General features: G+C 40.6%; 1 protein-coding gene across 4 annotated transcripts in view; it reads right to left on the bottom strand.

Annotated features, from left to right (window-relative positions):
• Cln3 (CLN3 lysosomal/endosomal transmembrane protein, battenin) overlaps nt 1-20,840 on the bottom strand; it is a 59,253-nt gene that overhangs the window by 18,441 nt on the left and 19,972 nt on the right. For 3 of the 4 annotated variants that reach the window (XM_019045688.2, XM_019045668.2, XM_019045695.2), the window contains exon 2: nt 1,149-1,324. In XM_019045688.2, the coding sequence (XP_018901233.2) occupies nt 1,149-1,324 (176 nt within the window). Of the gene's footprint in view, nt 1-1,148; nt 1,325-9,817; nt 9,960-20,840 lie in introns of those variants that run through there. The other variant, XM_019045677.2, reaches the window with a different exon arrangement.

Raw genomic sequence — 20,840 nt, 5'->3', positions numbered from 1 at the left:
AATTCTCGAGGACACTCGAAAAGCGTACTCAAGGAAATCTCGAGTCGAGGAAGTTTCGAGTAACGTCTTAAAATTCCGGCCATAGAGTCGTAATGTAAGTGGGTGAGCTGGCGCCACTTTTAAGCATTTTCCTGGTCCCGCATTCCGAGACTCCTGTGTGACGCCGGTCACTTTTTCGATACATAATCGATTGTTGGCGATACACGGATACCCGGCCATCCGATGTTAACAAAGAAGATAGGAATCGCCACGTATTCCACACCGCCATTTTGGATCGAACATGTACCGAAAAAGTGACCCGAACTCGGCGCACACCGGGCTCGGAACTCGTCGAGCAGAACATGGCGCCAGCTCTCCCATTTACATTACGACTCTATGCTGCCATGCTACGGAAGAACGCCGTATGAGCCTTCAGACGTGTCCAAGTTTCCTTCGATAAAAACCGAATTAACTGGGAAAATTGTGAATATTTTTTTTCCAAAATTTTCAGACTATTTTGCATGCAATTTAGTCTAAAATATTTGTATCTGAAGATTTCAACGAAAAATGTGCGTAAATGTCGTCAAAAATTCATGTTTTGTTAAGGAAAATTTGGCAACTCTCGAATGTTCATACGGCGTTTTTCCCTAGCACGGCAGTATGTACTCTATGCTTCCAACTAGCGATTCGTGAAAAACCCGCGAGCTTAGGGCCTGTTTGAAATGGACTACATTTTGCAATTTGGAGCTATAAATCCTGGCTCTTCTGAAAGAACACTTATGTGCACGAGGCCATGGGGAAACTAATGGCGCACATACGTTGTTTTTAAACCGGGCTAGAATTTATAGCTCCAAATTGAAAAGTGTAGTCCAAATGGATTGCATTTTGCAAAAAGGAACCACTACCATTGCAATGTTCCTAAAATTGTGCAACTTCTTTTGTCTTGGAGGAAAAACCCGATTATCCATAATAGTTTCTATTTTAACTCGCTAAAAACTGTAAATTTAAGACAGAAATTACCATCTAAATTTCATAGTTCTTCACGATTTCCGCAATTTTATTGCAAAAGATGAAGTTGCACAATCTTAGCATCATTGCGCAATGCTAGTGGTTCCTTTTTGCAAAATGCAATTCAATTAATATCGAGGGTGAATGACATTGATTCTTACATGCTTGCCGCCTCCGAGGATGTCATGGGCTGCGCTCAACATGACGACGTAGCCCATGTTATTGCACACGCCCAGGATCCAGAATGCCAGCAGGCTTTTCGTCCCGACATTTTTCGCTATCGACACGTTCTTCTTCTCCGGCTTCCGCAGCGTCATTTCTGGGTCCAAAGTTGCTTCTGTCAACAAATTGAATTCATCGAGTTATTAGATACATAGATAGATAAGATATCTATTCAAAATGTAAAACTTACAATAAAAAAACAACATAAAGCTGCACAGAAAATTGAGATATCCGATGGACCACTAGACATGGTACGAATTTAAGTAATTTAATACATGTTTCTTGACTAGAATTTCACGTAAAGCACGATTCACACAATGAAAACTACTGAATCCAACTCCTAACGAAGATATTAACGTTTTTATTTCACATTATTACGAGGAATTTGAACTGCCCGCTGACAAGAAACTCAAAGCTCTACGTGAGTCAAATCGCGCACTACAACGGTTTCAACAAGCTTCTCAATCGAGTAATGTTCATTTCCCACCATGTGTTGTTCAAACTATAAGCAATTTGCTACAGCTGAGCCAAAGCGTCAAGATTGAGGTTGCCAGATTTTTAAATCGCAGAGACTGTCATGATATCGTTTAGCGCGCGATGTGAATCACGTAGAGCATTGAGTTTTAAGGAGCGGGTGGTTTTAATTCACGCATCGAGACTCATTAAATATCTTTGGAAGGAGTTGATTTCGGTAATTTTCATTGTGCGCGTCGTATTCTACGTGAAATTTTAGTTAAGAAATATGTATCGGAATGCTAAAATTCGTACCTTGTCCAGTGGTCCATTATTCTACCGGATCAGACATAAAATTAAATTCAACTGATAATAATACAAGAAGAACAAAAGTAATAACATGAATACTTGACATACATTAAAACTAGAAAAAGGCGAAATTATAATAAACATTAATTCAGTACAAAAAATTAGAGAAAAAAAACAAAAAAGAAAGGACAGAGAGGCGCATTTTGAAGAGAAATGATGAAAAAAACTGGAAGAAGGAAAAAAAGTAAGAATAAATATAGAAATGCATATAATGGAGAGAAATTTAAAAAAAAGAGAGAGAATTGATCATCAGAGAAAGGAAGGAGAGAATAAACAAAAAATAATAAAAAAATAAATAAAAGATAAATAAAAAATAAATAAACTTAACAGAGTAAATAATTGCCAAAAACAAATATAATTCATTCACATAATTACTTTCTTACATGACGAGATAACTCAAGGTTGCAATTCTTCATGTGAAATAAAATCTTGAAATTTCAGGAAAAATACGTGAAATTCCAAAAAATATGGGGCTGTCCATAAATTACGTAATGCTCAAATGTATGGGGGGGGGGTTGAGGAGAGCGTTACGCCATTTTATTTTTACGTGTTAAAAGATAGGAACCTACATCACAAAAGCGTACCAAGGGGGGGGGGGGAGAGGGGGGTTAAAAAAGCCGAAAAAGTGCAATACATTATCTACGGACGGCTCTTGCTGAAAAATAATTTCCGTAAGAAAAGGACGTAACTACATTTCAATGTTGCCAAATTTCCACTCGCAAATTGCAATTTCGACTGTAGAGATTTTCCTTATTCAATTCGTGGATACGCAATTTTACCTAATTGGGAGTCGGAATACTTGCATCACGCGTTTCGCCTTGTCCAACTTTTGTGCTCCCTCGTTAAAGTCTCTCGAGTCAGCTGAAAAGAGATTCTCCTTCAATCTAAGGATACGCAATTTTACCTTCTTGGAAGTCGAAATAGTTGTATCACGCGTTTTGCCTTATCTAATTTTTATACTCCGCGTTAAGGTCTCCCGAGCAGTCGAAAGAGGATTCTCCTTCAATATAAAGATACGCAATTTTACCTGCTTAGAAGTCGAAATGGTTGTACCACGAGTTTCGCCTCATCCAACCTTTCGACTCTGCGTAAAAAAAACCCTAAGTTAGCAGAAAAGAGACCAAGCTCTTTTTCGTTGTTCTGGATATGCGAGAAAGTTGTATTGGTTCATTATTGTGACCGGATCCATAAAAATAAGGGACCTCATCTTCCGGCGGGAAATTTCCGAAACTTTGAGCTTACCGTAAAAAACGATCGCGGGAAGCGCCTACAAAACTGAGGGTATACCTCAAGCATCGTGCCGTCCCCCGAACCACAGTGAGTAAAACCCCCGATCTAGCGTCCCAAAAGTCCAAAATGGAATTCGGAAGAAAAGTTAAAATTTATGAAATCATGCAGTTTGACGTATGTGGACTTCAAATCAACTAATTTTTGTATCTATTTCCTCTTGTCAGGTGATTCAATCACTGCGGATAGTCAAGACTGCGGGCTGATTCTTGAAATTGATAGACAAAGTCATAGACAAAGAAGACATAAAGAGTACGAAGCGGTCCTATTGGTTGAAATGTGGTTCTCATAGACTATAGGAGAAAATGATGGACTAACTAATGGGTCTCTCGTGAGTTACCGTTAGTTATCGAATTACCTACTTCCTTTGACCATTCCTACCACCCTCTTCCACCAATGGGATCGCTCCAAATCCTTTCTGTCTTCTTCGACTATAGCTTTGTCTACTATCAGCCGCGGGCTGATTGTTGAAATTTATGGACAAAGCTATAGACAAAATAGACAAGAGGGATACGAAGGCATTCTATCGAAGGAGGCAGATTGGTTGAAATGGACCCTGAAGTAGGTAATCCGATAACTAACGGTAACCCACGAGAGACCGATTAGTTAGTCCATCATTTTCTCCCTTAGTCTATGAGAACCACATTTCAACCAACAGGACCGCTCCATACTCTTTAGATCTTCTTTGTCTATCGCTTTGTCTATCAATTTCAAATCAGCCCGCTGGACTGCACGTCTATAATGCTACTCTGCCGTGCTAAGGAAAAACGCCGTATGAACATTCGCGAGTTGCCAAATTTTCCTTGATAAAACATGTATTTTTGACGACATTCATGCATATTTTTCCTTGTTTACAGATATTTCAGATTAAATTGCGTACAAAATTGTCTGAAAATTTTGGGGAAAAATATTCAAAATTTTACCAGTAAATTTGGTTTTTTAAAGAAGGAAATCTGGCAGCGTCTAAAGGCTCACACGGCGTTTTTCCTTAGCACGGCAGTACTAGGGAATCGCAAAATGTTCCAGGATTCACCGGCGCAGGGCCCGGAGGGCTGGAACTACCGGAAGTTGGAGAGATGACCGCTTCAAGAGCGACGACTCAGATCACGAAGTCCGTGCGGCCGTGGGTCCGTCTACGGGAGTAAAGAGAGGGCCTTGACCGTCTCCCGGCGGTTATTTCTCATGCACTGCATGTCCGACAGAAGCTCGGATCGGCCTGTGTTCCTTCTGTTTAAAAGCGACTGACATTACTTCGATTAGCATTTCCATATCGTTAATTAGCCTTCGAGTCCGGCGCGGCGCACAGTGGGTCGAGCCAATGGAGATAGTGCATGTGTGAGGAATTTGCGATTTGACTGTTGATTCTTGTGTAAAGGTTCGCGAGAAACACGATGGTGCCACTGGTTTTCTCTGAAATCATCTCCCAAGCTCAAAAAAAGCTCTCAAGTTGAGGCCAAAATGGCCGGGGATATCCCACCTACCCTGAGAGTCCACTTTACATTAAGACAAACTCTCCATGCAAAGATAGGGAGCAAATACATTGACAGGGCTGCCACTTTATTTGGGGACTCTAAAACTGAAAACACTGCAACCCTGCTAATGTATTTGCTCACTATCTTCGCGATGGATAGTTTTGTCTTGATGTAGAAGTGGACTCTCAGGATAGCGTGTGATATCCCCTCCATTTTGGCCTCAACTTGAGAGCTTTTTTTGAGCTTAGGAGTTAATTTCAGAGAAAACCAGTGGCACCATCGTGTTTCTCGCGAACTTTCACAAAAGAATCAACAGTCAAATCGCCAATTCCTCACACATGCAACATCTCCATTGTGAACTTTTTGACTAAAACTGCAAATTTTGATGTTTATTTCTTCACATTTTAAGTTTCAAGGGGTGCTTGTAGAAGGAAACGTTACGAGGAGACCCATGAAACCACTTTTGGAACCTTAAAGTTTGTATAAATGGATTTGTAGGCTTTTAAAGTTTCCAAATTTGGTCCGACCTCTCCCGTTGAATCGATCCATTGTGCGGCGCTGACTCCCTCTGGCGCCTCAGGCGCCTGCTATCGCCTTGCGCCAGACTATCGCTGCCGTCCTAAGCAAAAACGACGTATCAACATTCGAGAGTTGTTAAATGGAGATGTTGCATGTGTGAGGGATTTGCAATTTGACCATTGATTCTTATGTAAAAGTTCGCGAGAAACACGATGGTCCCACTGTTACTGTTTTCTCTGAAATCAACTTCCAAACTCAAAAAAAGCTCTCAAGTTGAGGCCAAAATGGAGGGATATCCCACGCTATCCTGAGAGTTCACCTCTACATCGAGACAAACTCTCCATGCAAAGATAGGGAGCAAATACTTGGGCAGTGATGCCGTGTTTTCAGTTTTAGAGTCCCGAATAAAGTGGCAGCCCTGTCAATGTATTTGCTACCTATCTTTGCATGGAGAGTTTGTTTTGATGTAGAGGTGGACTCTCAGGGTAGGGTGGGATATCCCCTCCATTTAGGCCTCAACTTGAGAGCTTTTTGTGAGCTTGGGAGATGTTCAGAGAAAACCAGGGGGGCCATCGTGTTTCTCGCGAACTTATACATAAGAATCAATGGTCAAATCACAAACCCCTCACACATGCAACATCTCCATTTCCCTGGATAACACCATTCTGCTCGGCGCGCAACCAGGGCGTTTTCAATTCGCGGAAAAGTTGAGCTTTTCCGCAAGTTTCTCGGTTTCCGAGTTACTTTTTCGAGTTTCCAAGGTTATAGGACATTTTGTCAAGGATTTTTTTGTCAGCGCACCTGTTTTTTCCAGTAGTTTACGTCCACGCGTTTTTTCGACAAGGGAGTTTTGGTGCACGTACCAATTATTGTTGAGACTCGAATAAAATATTCTTGACGGCATACTCAGGAATTTTTCTGCCTAAATCGAGTCACTTTTTCATTTAATGAAATTTGGAAGTTATGCTAAACTTTGTTAAATACGGATGCTAGGACTTGATGAGTTTTAGGACTACCGCTCTCTTTCTGTGCCGTAGCATCTTGATTTATTTTGCGGAGAACGCTGCGTATTCTTAAAGGATGTCCGTCATTCTTAATATGTTGGGGCCCCTTCAATTTCGAATGATACTATGCAACATCTCTGTTGTGAAATAGTTTCTTGAGGTGCCATGCTGCGGCACGGCGAGCGGGTGGCCAGCGCGAAACGCGCATTGGCGCCTACAAACCTAAGTAGATACTTCAAACATTGCGCAATGCGTGAAGTATCCACTTAGGTTTGTAGGCGCCATTGAGCCTCTCGCACTGGCTGCACGCCGCTCCGCTCGGTTTGGCTCTAATATTTAAACTCGCAGAGTCAGCGTTTTTCAACTCATGATTTTGAAATGCTTGCACACTCTGCATGGACTATTCTCATTTAAATTGATGAAAAAAGATATGTATTAAAGGAAAATAAATTGTGTATTCTGTAAATATTAAGGTGATTCCGTGTCAAATTTAATTATGTTCAAAGCCCTGTAATTTTTTCTTTCATATTTTGTGCTTTTACTGTCCTGCAGTGCAACCAAACGCTCAAAATTGGACGGATTTGACTCCTACAGATCGATGTACAAATGAGTTAAAACCAAAGATTGCGTGCTTCTTGGTTTTTTTCCCTCTTTTATTCATGTTTGTACAGTTCCTTTCAACATACGACTCATTGAGATTAATATCGATGCCATCGCTTGAAAATGCTTTACAAATGTTTGCTACGTTTTACTAAGATGACTCACAAGAAGAAAGTAACATTTCATTTAAAAAATGAGTTACCATAACAACACCTCCTTCTCTTTCAATTTTCTCATTTCGATATTGGCGATTTAACTTTAAAATCGGACTTAAATATAATGCTTGAACCAAGTCGTTTTTGCTTATTTTACGCATGGATGTAAACTACTGGACAAAACAGGTGCGTGGACAAAAATCGTTGACGGAATGTCCTGAAACTGTTTATCGTGTTCTACGCGCCATTCATCTTCGGAAACATGTATTCGAAAATCGAAATACGTTCATGGTTTGGTGACCCATTTGCACTGCACGTACAGTTAAAAATTTCCGAGTGTATGGTCACGTTATCGAGTTGATTCTTTTTCGGTTATATTGACCAAAAAGACTTGGTTGAGCGACCAAATGTTCATTCAAATCGACCGCAACTGTAGGTTATTACTCTGAGACATCTGGGGATGAAGAGAGGTCAGTGTTCTGCTGAATTATACCCTATATATACCTTATATATACCCTACTATACCCTAGTTTTTCTCGATGACGCTGAGAGGTTGCGACTTGCGAATGGCTAGCGCAGTAGACTATCACCACACTGGGGGAAAGAAAAAACACATTGGATCTAGAGTCCAGACTCTTGAAAACATTGACAAGAAAAAATACTCTTGATTCAGTGAGATTTGAGCTTAAATCAAGAACCAGCCTCTTCATTTGAGCGGATTTCCTTTTGATTTAGCTTAAATCTGATTGAATCAAGAGTATTTTTTCTTGTCAATGTTTTCAAGAGTCTGGACTCTAGATCCAATGTGTTTTTTTTTTTCCAGTGCAATAAACTGATTTAGTGACTTAAGTCATTCGAAATAATATCAAACTCTTGATTCAAACCAAAACCAACTAACATAACCACATTTACGAATTCTTCATGATTACTGTGTTAATTCGTTAAAATTTAGTCATTGACCGGTCATAAATCAATCAAAGGCTCATCGAACACGAGAAATTTGGATTGTATTTAGAAACACTTGGACGCATTTAACCACCATGCCGCAAAAGGCGCGAATCAGAAACAAGGTTATGCGTTTGTTAACTTTGAACCATGACGAGGCCACTAAATCAGTCTACGAGATCCAAGTTAGATCTTGACGGTTTACTTCTAATTTTTGAAGGGATCGTAAATTTTCAACCCCAAGACGTAACCCAACCTAACTTCAACGTAACGCAACTGTCAACGTGACCCAAGGAAAAACAACTGAACAAAAAATACTAATATACTAAAATACTTATACACTATAATACTAACACTAGTACGTTTAGGTTTCTTTCTGTTCTACTTCCCATATTAACATAAAATTTCGATTACTTTTTCTTACTGTGAATACACATGCTGATAAAAATATTTCTGTTGATTTTGGTACAGTTCGCAGTGAATTCAGCGCAGAAAACGATGGGGAAACTAAAGAAATGCATTCCTCCGATTGTGACATTAGTGCTCACCACTCGTTTTTTTTTTTTATTAAATTTCTTCAAGAAAACTGGCTGGAATTTTCTCTTGACACTGTCAACCCAAAGCTAGGGTTATTTTGTGTTTTACTTCCCGTATTAATCAAACTTTTCTGTTGAAAATCTCTGTGTAGCCGATTTTCTAGTATTATCCACCAATCAACACGCAGTTCTGTAGCATGTATGAAACTGATCAATTTTCGGTACGAAACGCCAACATTGTTCCGCTCAGAAATAAGTCAAAAATTCATGCGGTAAACACAGCGATTGAGCTATTTTTGGTTAACTTAACTCTAATAAACTACTCGACTGGAATGACTTTGGCAGATCCGGCGGCAGTCGATCAAAAGTTATCCGCAGAACTGCGAATTGGCAAAGTGAAGATTTCCTTATTACTATCGATCACTTTATGGGGACGATTTAGTACGTGGATCTTCTTCTCGCTGAAGGTTTGGCCGTGGGGCAATTCAGAGGCTGAACCCGGAGTTGGGAACGATTATAGCCAATGCTCCTGGCTTGAAAGTAACGTTACACAGACTTCAATTCAGCGTTTCGTTAATGCTTCGATCTATTGGTAATCTTAACATCTTAAAAACAGGAGCTAGTCTTGAGGACCGCTTCAGCACGGTAATCCCCCATTTTTGAGGGGCTCTAATTCGGCTCAAAATCGAGCTTTCGAGGAAATCTATATTTTTATTCTTCGTGTAATTTAGCGTATTTCATTTTTGAACTTATCTTACCACATTTTCTCTGCGATTTATAGATCCGGGAGTTATCCCCCCCCCCCCCAAGGGAGGTGGGGGGCTTCCGGAAACATGAAATTCGAACTCCTCGGGGTCGGTTCTCTATGCAACTAGCCACCTTTCAGAACTCAGAAACCACTTTTTCCTCGAAAAAAGGCCTTCTTCATGTAATTTTGCGTTGATTTCATTTTAGGACTTATCTTACCACATTTTCTCTGCGATTTCTAAATAGGGGGTTATCCCCCAAAATACCCCCCAAAGGGCGGTGGGGGGCTTCCGAAAACATGAAATTCGAACTCCTTGGCGTCGATTCCCTATGCAACTAACCACCTTCCAGAACTCAGAAACCACTTTTTCCTAAAAAAAAAAAAAAAAAAAAACAGGCCTGGTATGGTATAGGTCTGGGCCACCCTGTATACGGCCGGTTGAGATATTGTGGGGTGGTTCCAACCCCCCCCCCCCCTCAAAAATGAGGAAGCGCAACGAAATAAGAAAAAAATCACAAACCGAACATCATGCGGCGCAAACACCCGTTGACATCGGTCGTGCCCCCAGCGGTAAAACCCAAGCGACTGGATACTAGAGAGCACTTGTGAACGAACTGAACTGTTCATTCACGACACGTCCGTAAAAACACTTCATTCTAAAGGAGCATCATAATACTCTCGACAGCTTGAAAGAGTACACTTAAAAGGATTATGGAGAATCTGTAATCCACTCTCTCATACTGCCGTGCTAAGGAAGAACGCCGTATGAACATTCGAGAGTTGTCAAATATCCTTGGATAAAATCTTTATTTATTGTGAGGAAAATTAAGAATATTTTTCCTTGAAAATATCAGACACTTCAGATCAAATTACAAACCAAATTATCTGAGCAGAAATAGGCAGAAAAACAGGGTTGCCAAAAAAGAAAAATGAAATTCCCTGACACATTTTGGTGAAATTCCCTGACAATTGAAGATATAATTGAAAATAGTTTTCAGGCAAAATTTGTAGTTTGAAACATCAAATCCATTTTAGAAAGCAAATAAAGGAGACTTAACAAATTTTAACGGACATTTTTGCCATTTTTCTTGACATTTCCTGGTATTCCCTGACTGTGGCAACCCTGAAAAATATTCAAAAATTTTCCTGAAAATTAGAGTCCCTTTATACTGAGAGTCAAGACAATGTGAATCCACTTCTGATTGGTTCTAGTATTTTAGGCCTCCACAGTGTCACAAACGTGAAGAAAGATTACATTTTCGCCGATTGCAAAGATTATAGTCTGGAATGGACCAGGGAATTACGGGTTCGGCAAGAAACAAACGGAATGAGAGAAGGAACGGAGGAAGGAATTTGAGAATGGGCCGATCAAAGATTACGAAAAACGTTCAATTTCTGTAATCTTTATTCCTGTTTGTGACTCCGTGAGGGGGTGTGGTCTTGACTCTCAGTATAGAGGGACTCTGCTGAAAATCAGTGATTTGCCAGAAGAAATTTGGCAACGCCTGAAGGCTCTTACGGCGTTTGTCTCTAGCGCGGCCGCATATTGCTCCTGAAAGCGAGGAATGAATGAAGTTTCAAGGGCTCGGAAATCTTAGCGACATCACGCGATGTCGTGCGATGAGCTTAGACGCGAATTATTTTCGAGTTTTATTACACGCTGCCGTGCTAAGGAAGAACGCCGTATGAGCCTTCCGACGTTGCCAAATTTCCTTCGACAAATCGCAAATTTTCAAACGAATTTCAAAATATTTTTCTTTCGATTTTTCAGAGCATTTCGTTTGTAATTTGAACTAAAACTTGTGAAAATTTTAAGGAGAAATGAATTACATTTTGCAAAAAGGAACCACTAGCATTGCAATGTTGCTAAGATTGTGCAACTTCTTTTGTCTTGGAGGAAAAACCCGATTATCCATTCATAGTTTCTATTTTACTCGCTAAAAACTGTAAATTTAAGACAAAAATTACCATCTAAATTTCATAGTTTTTCACGATTTCCGCAATTTTATTGCAAAGGATGAAGTTGCACAATCTTAGCATCATTGCAATGCTAGTGGTTCCTTTTTGCAAAATGCAATCTAAATATTCATAACATTCTTCAAAAATGGATAATTTCTAAGAGTAAATTTGGCAACGCCTGGAGGCTCACACGGCGTTCTTCCTTAGCACGGCAGTATTACACGGAGGCGAGATGCGAGACGCGGGTTGCCAAAATCGTCCGTTTCAAATTTACAGACCATAAAGTAAGATGACGAGTTTAGCCCTTTTTCAGTAGAGCTGGCAACGCGCGAAAGATTTTGGTGGATTATCCACTTGACACGAGCTTAGGAGGATTGAACGAAAGTTGCATTAAGCAGGTCGTCCGGATTTCGCGGAAATTTGCACCACATTGCAGCTCGTTAAAAAGGGTTGTTTAGAAATGAATACCCAAATTGTATTCAGTTCAATTTTATTAATTAACTACGCCCCCTGGCCGCTACGTGGCCCAACCCCCTGAAGGCGCTCCGCGCCATCAATGGGCCGCTTCGCGGCCCTATTTTTACCCTCCTATCAGTGTTAGTTTTATTTTTCCCCTAAACAATTACGATATGAGGTAAACTTTAATTTTAAACTTTACTTAAAATTACTTTAAAATTAAAAGGACGCGTTTTGGAATGACTGCTTGATGAAATATTGCAGTAAAACAATGAACAATGATAGTCAGGTAATAATTAAGAATTCATGGGTCGGGGATCGAACCTACACTGAATTCAAAATGGACGCATTCGACGTCTTAGACGACTCGGTCACCGCTCAACGTGAGGGTTTTGATGCAAATCTTGTGTAGATAAGTGTAGAGCTGATGCGCAGGCTACACAGCTACTGCGCAACCTCCTCGACCACTGCGCATCCTCCCGCGCATAGCGGTAGCAGTACCGGAGCATTCTATAAACTCACTCACTTTTATAACGTGATTTTAAAAAAAACCTGGGTCCTTTTTCCAAAATCTGATTACAGCGGGCTTATCTAGGGCCTATTACCTGTCGATTTACGCAAAAATCATGGAAATCGGCCCGGTAGAACGCTCAAACGAACCATGACAAAAAGTATAAATTTACATTGTTTAAATGGGAGAATTCGCAACTTTACCACGTAATATAAAAAAACCTGGGCCATATTTTGAAAATCTGAAAAGAGTTGGCTTATCTAAAGACAATTGCCCGTCGATAACCGCAAAAATCATGAAAATCGGCCCGGTAGAACGCTGGAACTAAGCGTTACCAGTTTCGCAAAATTAGGAGGTCTTGGAGCTTATAGTATAGATTTCCGGACATAATTGAGAGGAAAGGAATCTTACAATTAGTCAAAAAAGGCATTCCCAAGTAGCCTTTCTCAACCGAAAAACACTGGTAAAAATTGGCGAAAGGAGCTGTGTTTCAAAATACCATAGGAATTCTTATAGCCGGCTAAAGAAGGCTACAGAAAATCATATAGCTGGCTGTAGAATGCGGAGAAAATCATACGGCCGGGCTATACGAAGCGATAAAAAATTATGAAAAGCCGGGCTATAGTTCCTATCGCCGGGCTTTACACTTCATCGCCTGGCTGTTGCTTTTTTGCCATCGATTATAAAAGGCTATAAAAATTGTGTAGAAATTCGTGTGCTTTGGAAATCATTAAGTTTGATATGGAACCACCTTAATATTTACAAAACACACATTACATTTTCCTTTGATACATATTTTTTTTCATCCATTAAAATGAGAATAATCCATACAGGATGTGCAAACATTTCAAAATCATGAGTTGAATAACGCTGACTCCGCCAGATTAAATATTAGAGCCTAACACAAAGCGGAGCGGCGGCGCACTGGCGCCTACAAACCTAACAGGGATACTTCACGCATTGCGCAACGCGTGAAATATCCCTGTTACGTTTATAGGCGCCAATGCGTGTTTCGCGCTGGCTGCCCGCCTGCCGCGCCGCAGCGTGCCACGGCGCTTGAAGCAACTATTTCACACCAAAGGTATTGCACAGTATCATACGAAACTGAAGGCGCTCTAATATATTAGGAATGGCAGGCATCCACTAAAAGTACGGAGCTTTTCTCGCAGAATAAACCAAGATACTACGGCCCAAAAAGAGAGCAGTTGTCCAAAAACTCACTAAGTCGTAGTATCCGTAATTAGTAACGTTTAGCATACACTTTATCGCCTGGCTGTTGCTTAGTCGCCATCGGTTATAAAAGGCTATGAGAAATTGTGTAGCCGGCTATAGAAGCTATTGGAAATCTTACAGCCGGCTGTAGGTCTATTGTGTTTTGGAACACAGATTCTACTGCCAATTTTTACCAGGGAATCGCTATGCAAAGATAGGGAGCAAATACATTAGCAGTGATGCCGTGTTGGGCGCTTCTGGGTACCAGATGCGCCCTTTCCAACCGTTCGACTCCCCCGATGTAACATGTACTATACTACATGCCCTTTTGCCTTATGGGTAATGACGCCATTCTGGTACACCCGGGAAAATTTGATTTTTTTCTGCATCTGGTATTCGTAAAAGTTTTCGTGAAATGTTTTGCTTTTAAGCATAACAATCTCGCACGAACGTATTACCTGGTTAAAGTATTTTAGGGCCTCCTTATGCTTTAAATACTTATATCCGAGGCAGTACTTTCAGATCGATTTGAAAATATTACGAACAGTCACGTGATCTCTTCATTTTAGTGACGTATTACTGTGCTACTTTGTGATTGGTTCATTTTATTGGCGCAGCATCGACACGTCAGCTGTTTGCGGCATTGAGCGGAAGGTTTAAGGTTATGTCATGGACCATGAGAATGAATAAGGACCCCCAACTCCAGTTAGCGGAGACATCAGCGCTGCCTATATTTTCATCCATGGCCGATGTCACCGCCGGCCGGCCGGCCGGTCCCTCTCTTCCCCGCGACCCGCGCTTCCCCGCCCCCTGGCTGAACTCCTCTTCACGCGGCCCCGCTCCCCCGCGACCTGCGCGCCCTACCTAGCGGCGCGGCGTCGCGACGCCGCTGTCCGCTAGATCGCGTTGACGCACCAGCTTTAGAGGTTCCGCCGCTCTTTCCCGTCGTCTGATTTACAGTGGATCCTTTATGTTTCCATTTTCCACCAACTTACATGCATCACAAAGTGCTTGGGGAAAGTTTCAGATCTTCGCGGTCGATCTGTAGTTTTGAAGGGTTTTGCGGTTAAAGAATCCCACTTCAAATTCCATCTTCGTCAGCCTTCGGGTACATAAGTTGGTAGTAATATGCTTTGTCAAAGAAGCGCCCTTCAACGCTTGGGCGTTGGAACTGCTTGTTTTCAGTTTTGGAGTCCCCAAATAAAATGGCAACCCTGCCAATGTATTTGCTCCCTATCTTTGCATGGAGAGTTTGTTTTGATGTAGAGGTGGACTCTCGGGGTAGGGCGGGATATCTCCTCCATTTTGGCTTCACTTTGAGAGCCTTTTTTGAGCTTGGGAGTTGATCTCAGAGAAAACCAGTGGCACCATCGTGTTTCTCGCGAACTTTTACAAGAGAATCAATGGTCAAATCGCAAATCCCTCACACATGCAACATCTCCATTGCATTTACTGCGGCAAACGTGAAGCTAATTTCAGGACGCGAGGCTGATTTTGGTAAGTAAGCAAACTAACAGTCTTCAAAGCGGTACGAAAAAAATAGAGGGTTCTCAAGAGGTTGGACACTTGAAATGAGGAAATCAAATTTTTTGCCGTGTAACAAAGTGACATAAAATGCGGCATCGCGAGAAGTGTCAGCGCTGTGAAACTTTTTGCACCCCTGGACCAAATCAGACCTCAAAATAGCCCACTTTAAAATGAATGAGGTTGAGGGCGGTTACCCCTCTGCCCTCCCCGATGGCAGCCCTGGCGGCGGCATGCTTAAAAAACATACTGCCGTGCTGAGGAAAAACGCCTTATGAAGCTTTGGGTGTTGCAAAGTTTCCTTTGGTAAATCACGAATTTTCTGGAAGGTCTGTAAATTATTTGTCTTCCAATTTTGTTTTCAATTTTATCTAAAATATCTAAAAATATCGATGAAAAATATTCACCCGTTTCCTCAAAAATACATTTTTCATCCGGGGAAATCTGGCAACTCTTGAATGTTCATAAGGCGTTCTTCCTTAGCATGGCAGTATAGTTTTCTATCTTTTATATGAATTTGGACGAATCAATATTGTTTGGCTATTATTCCCAGCGTATTGCTCCTTATACACCGTTGCAAAGTAGGGAGTACTTTTCTGTTTCCTTGTGATCAGGGACCCGTTATTTTACAGTGCACGTGTCGCAGGCAAATAGTAACAAGCAGGAAGCTCCAACGCATTCGCGTCGGAAAGCGGCTCTGGCGACGGTAGGTAGTTGTTACGCGTTTACGGTTTCCTTGGTAACCTTTGTTTGCTATCAGCTGATGTCGAGTAGTATGACTAGGAAGCTCCAACCACGGCATTCTTCGAAAAAAGCGCGAAAACTTATAGATTTGAATTTTCAAATTTTAAACGTAAAGTACATTTTTTCCAGTGCGAGATTAAAGCACAGACCCGTTTTGAATTATTGACAGTATCACCATGATTCCAAAAATACACTACACAACATAGCATTCGCTCACAGGAAAAAGATATCAATTAAAATAAAATCAGTCCCCCCTAAACAGCAGAAAATGGCGCCGATTCCCATCAACCAACACGCGGTCTCTCCAATGTAACATGGTCCGTTGATACTCCCCAGCTGGGACCGTCCGGAATAGCAGCTCTAGTGCAAGCACCAGAGCCGCTAAAATCAGGCATTTTGTCATGTGCCTAGGCAAACAGTCAAATATTCTAACTTAGATTGAAATTCTGATTCTTTTCCTAATTTCAGACAAAATAATTCATTGCTCCTGCAAGAAAAAATTCTCAGTAAAAATTTGCACACACAATAGTATTTTAAACCACTTTTAGCTCCTGAAGAGACACTGATCTTGAAATTTTCAGCATGTCGTAAAATACAGAATTTTTGGAATTTCAACATTTAAAAATATGAGAGGCAATTGATGAGGAAGAGACAAAAAGAGTTCGTAGGTTTGATGAGTTATTTTTCCAAAAATAGTGAAAAATCCTGAGCTCTTCGCCATAAATTCACAAAATTTTGTAGACCGTCAAAATTTGACTATCTGCCTGGGCATTTGACAAAATGCCTGATTTCACTATTTGCCTGCGACGTATACAAACGAGAAGACGATGGAAATTTTGCAACACCGCATAGAAGTTTTCCTGCCTCGCCATTGATATGCAGGGCTGAATACTGAGAGTGAACAGTGATGCGCAAATGAAGAAAACGAGACAAGACAGTTTAAGCTTTGTCGCTTCACAGAAGCGCTTTCCGCCACGAGCAAATCGACTGAAATTAATTATTCTCACTCCTGAACAGATCGTTTCAAACCTTGAAAGGAAATTACTCGCTCGAATTTTCTCAACTCAAGTTCGGAGAACGAGTCCAGTCGTTCGTCTATCAGTTTTCTCCGGCAAAAACGGCGCCCAAGTCACGAAAGTCAGCTTCAACGACCACTTTCCTTGTGGAATGACCCGCACGGCTTCGCTTGTTAACATAGGGTTTCCGAAATGTCTTTATTTTCAAATTCTCGGAATAATTTCCCCCGGGTGTATACTAAGACAGGCTGGTCAAGAATCAGTACTTTTACAGTGCTTTTTCACTACATTCCCAAAGAATTCAGTACCTCCTCAACAGAAAAAATCTACTTTTTCAGTACCTGAGGTACAGACCAAATGACGAAAATCGAAAAATTTCAGAAATTTTAATGTCACGCTTAAAGTGCGACAAAAATGACAAAAAATGAGAAAAATTCCGGACCTTCAGAGGAAAATCCGCTCTTTTTCAATACTTCCGGACCGCCCTTAAAAAATCGGTACTATTTCCGTACTTTCCAGAAAGTCTGGACTTGTAGGCACCCTGTTTCCACGTCCCCAAATTATTCAAATTCTCTGGCATTTTTTATGTTTCCCGATTCCAAAATCCTCGGATTCTCTGGCTCCAAAATCTTCAAATTTACTGATTTTCGAACAACTTCCACTTTTGCTTTAGTAGAATACTTGTACTTTTGCTTTGGCACTTTTTCTTGGTAAAAGTTTTACCAATTTTTTTTTCTTAGAATGTTTGCTTAGTTAACAAACACTAATTTTGGAGAATTTAATTAAGGAAAAAGGCACTCTTAAACCAGTCATGTTCTCTCGAGTGCCATTGGCTGCAGTGGCGAGGCGTGAATGATCGATTATCGATATTTCCCCATTGAAAGCTATGGTAAAGAATCGATTGTTAAGGCGTTCGCTGCGAACACTCAGTTTATCGATCCTTTTCCATAGGTTTAAATGACAGATCAATCGATATATTGCAAAGCACGCCACGAATGTGGCGAGGCGTGAATGATCAATTATCGATATTTCCCCATTAAAAGCTATGGTAAAGAATCGATTGTTAAGGCGTTCGCTGCGAACACTCTGTTTATCGATCCTTATTCATAGGTTTAAATGGCAGATCAATCGCCAAAGCACGCCACGACACTGATTGGCTAAAGTTGCGGCGGACCGACTCGCGTTGATCCCTTATTTTACTCACGATTTTCCTGGCTCATAGAGACAGAAGAGATAAAGACTCTATTTCCTCGTATCTTAATGCTAAATCATTTCGTTTCACCAGTTAGCAGCTTATTTGCCAAGCAAAAAGACATATGGACCGAGTTCATCAGAAAGGAGCCACCCCAGATTTTCGAAAAAATTGAGCTTCGAATGTTTTTGAGCTTCACTAGCCGTATATTTTCTTCTGCCCAAAATTGAAAGTCTAAAAACGAAAATTTCTTTGTGAAAAGGAGGTTGAAGTTTATTTTACACATTGAGCCTTATGCAAGCGGAATAAAACTTCAAACCTCTTTTGCTCGGTTTCATCTTAAAGTGGGTTGGCTCCTTTCTGATGAACTCGGTCTGTGTGGTCCGGTGCATAGGAAAAAGAGAGAAAAATCCCTGAGTATAAAATAGTTTCGAATACTGAAGTTCAAATGGAAATAAGAGGCGATTGCAGCCAAATAACCAGGGTGTCTAGTAAAGCAGGCTGGCCAAAATCAGTACTTTTACAGTACATTTCTAAGAAATTCAGTACTTCCTCAACAGAAAAATTCAGTACTTTTTCAGTACCTCCATTTGACGAAATTCGAAACATTTCAAAATTTTGAATTTCTCGCTCAAATTGCGACAAAAATGACAAAAAACTGAAAAAAATTTTGGACCTTCTTGCGGAATTTCCGCACTTTTCCAGTACTTCCGAACCGCCCTTGAAAAATCAGTACTACTTCCGGACTTGTAGACACCCTGATAACTTATTAATTTAAAAAAAAAAAAAAAAAAAAAAAAAAAAAAAAATCGAGAGTCTTCACATGTATTTGGACGTACTTATGCTAAAAAGAACTATGTTGCATGTAAACCCTATGCACATAGTTCCTTTTAGCGTAAATACGTCCATTTCTGAAAAGGTGGACATTAACTTTACGGTGTGCATGAAATACCCAGGATTGATTACTAATATGCTTGTCAAAATAAGTAAAGAAACCCAAAGTCCGTGTTAGTTTCATAATAATCGGTAACCGGCGTGAAGTGCGAGATAAAATAATCGATCCAACCAAGGTTTCGTAACAGGCTGTAACACTGACTTCAAACACATCTTTACCGAATATGTACAACTCTGTCACACAGTGGCGTGGCGTGAATGATCGATTATCGTTATTTCTCCATTTGAAGCTGTAGTGAAGAATCGATTATTAGGGCGATTTGACGATTGCCATTTTTTGCGTCAGAGCGACGTGCGATATATCGCATCAATTCGTTCCATAATTTCAGCTCCTTGTCATTTTTTTTCAATTTGTAGATTGCACTTCTGTTGTCATGAGACTAAAGAATTCATGTACCAAATTTGACAAAGAAATTCAACGTATTAAAGGCAGGGTTTTTTTTTTCCAGAGGAAAAATATCGTCATTGAGTGCAGTTTCGATATCAGTGTCGGATGCGATATTTTTCCTCTAAAAAAACCCCGCCCTCAATACGTTGAATTTCTTCGTCAAATGGTACATGAATTCTTTAGTCTCATGACAACAGGAGTGCGATCTCAAAATTCAAAAAAATGACGAGTAGCTGAAATTATGGAACGAATTGATGCGATACATCGCACATCGCTCTGACGCAAAAAATGGCGACCATCGAATCGCCTTAAGGTGATTCGATGGACGCCATAATTTGTGTCAGAACGGCATGCGATATATCGCAACAATTGGTTCCATTTTTTCAGCTACTCGTCATTTTCCCCCAATTTTGAGATCGTAATTCTGGTGTCAGGAGACTGAAGCAATCACTTACCAATTTTAACAAAGAAATTCAACGTAATAAAGGCGTGGTTTTTTCAGAGAGAAAACATCGCATTCGATACCGATATCGAAACTGCACTCGAATGCGATATTTTCTCTCTAAAAAAACCCCGCATTTAATACGTTGAATTTCTTCGTCAAATGGTACATGAATTCTTTAGTCTCATGACCACAGAGGTGCGATCTCAAAATTCGAAAAAATGACGAGTAGCTGAAATTATGGAACGAATTGATGCGATACATCGCTCTGACGCAAAAAATGGCAACCGTCGAATCGCCTTAAGGTGTTCATTGCGAACACCTTGATAATCGTTCCTTTTCCATGGATTTAAATGACGGATCAATCGATATATCGCAGAGCACGCCATGCCATCACTGTCACACCAGTGGCGTGGCGTGAATTGCGATATATCGATTGTTATGTCATTTAAACCTACGGTTAAGAATCGATTATTAAGGTGTTCGCTGTGAACACCCTGTTTATCGATCCTTTTCCATAGGTTTAGATGGCATAACAATCGATAGATCGCAAAGCACGCCACGCCACTGTGTCACACTTCTCCCACGCGACCTTTTCAGGATCATTGTGCTCATGATTGAATAACAAATCGAGACCGCACATAAACTGATAAAAGGATTAAATCGTTTGATCATGAGCATCTTGGTAGTCCACAAGGAATTACATCATATTGAGATAGTCTTGACAAAACCATGTACACGCGTGCTTTTTCCTAGGTACTAAGATTTGTCCCGGCGGGGTGGGCTGATCATTGAAATTAATAGACAAAGTTAACGACAAAGAGGACATAGAAAGTAGGGAGCGATCCTAATGGTTGAAATAGGTAGTTTGTATAGACTAAAGGAGAACATGATGGACTAATTATACGATCTCTCGTGGGTTGCCGTTAATTAGTCTATGGGCCAGTTTTGCTAGTCACAGAATTTTGTCTTGAAGCTTGATTCTTGTAGATTTAGCTAAAAATAAGAAACCTGTGCAAACAACAACTTTCTACGTTCAATATTAACCGAGATATCGCGCCTTGAAAAACTCGGTCTATGACGTCATCCATCGCGGTGGTACATACCATGTTATGCACTACCGCGGTGGATGACGTCATAAACTA

This window comes from Bemisia tabaci, chromosome 9, assembly GCF_918797505.1.
Source record: "Bemisia tabaci chromosome 9, PGI_BMITA_v3".
In the NCBI taxonomy this organism is placed as follows: domain Eukaryota; kingdom Metazoa; phylum Arthropoda; class Insecta; order Hemiptera; family Aleyrodidae; genus Bemisia; species Bemisia tabaci.
The sequence above is the reverse complement of the archived record's forward strand: the minus strand, read 5'-3'. Positions and strand labels throughout refer to the sequence as shown.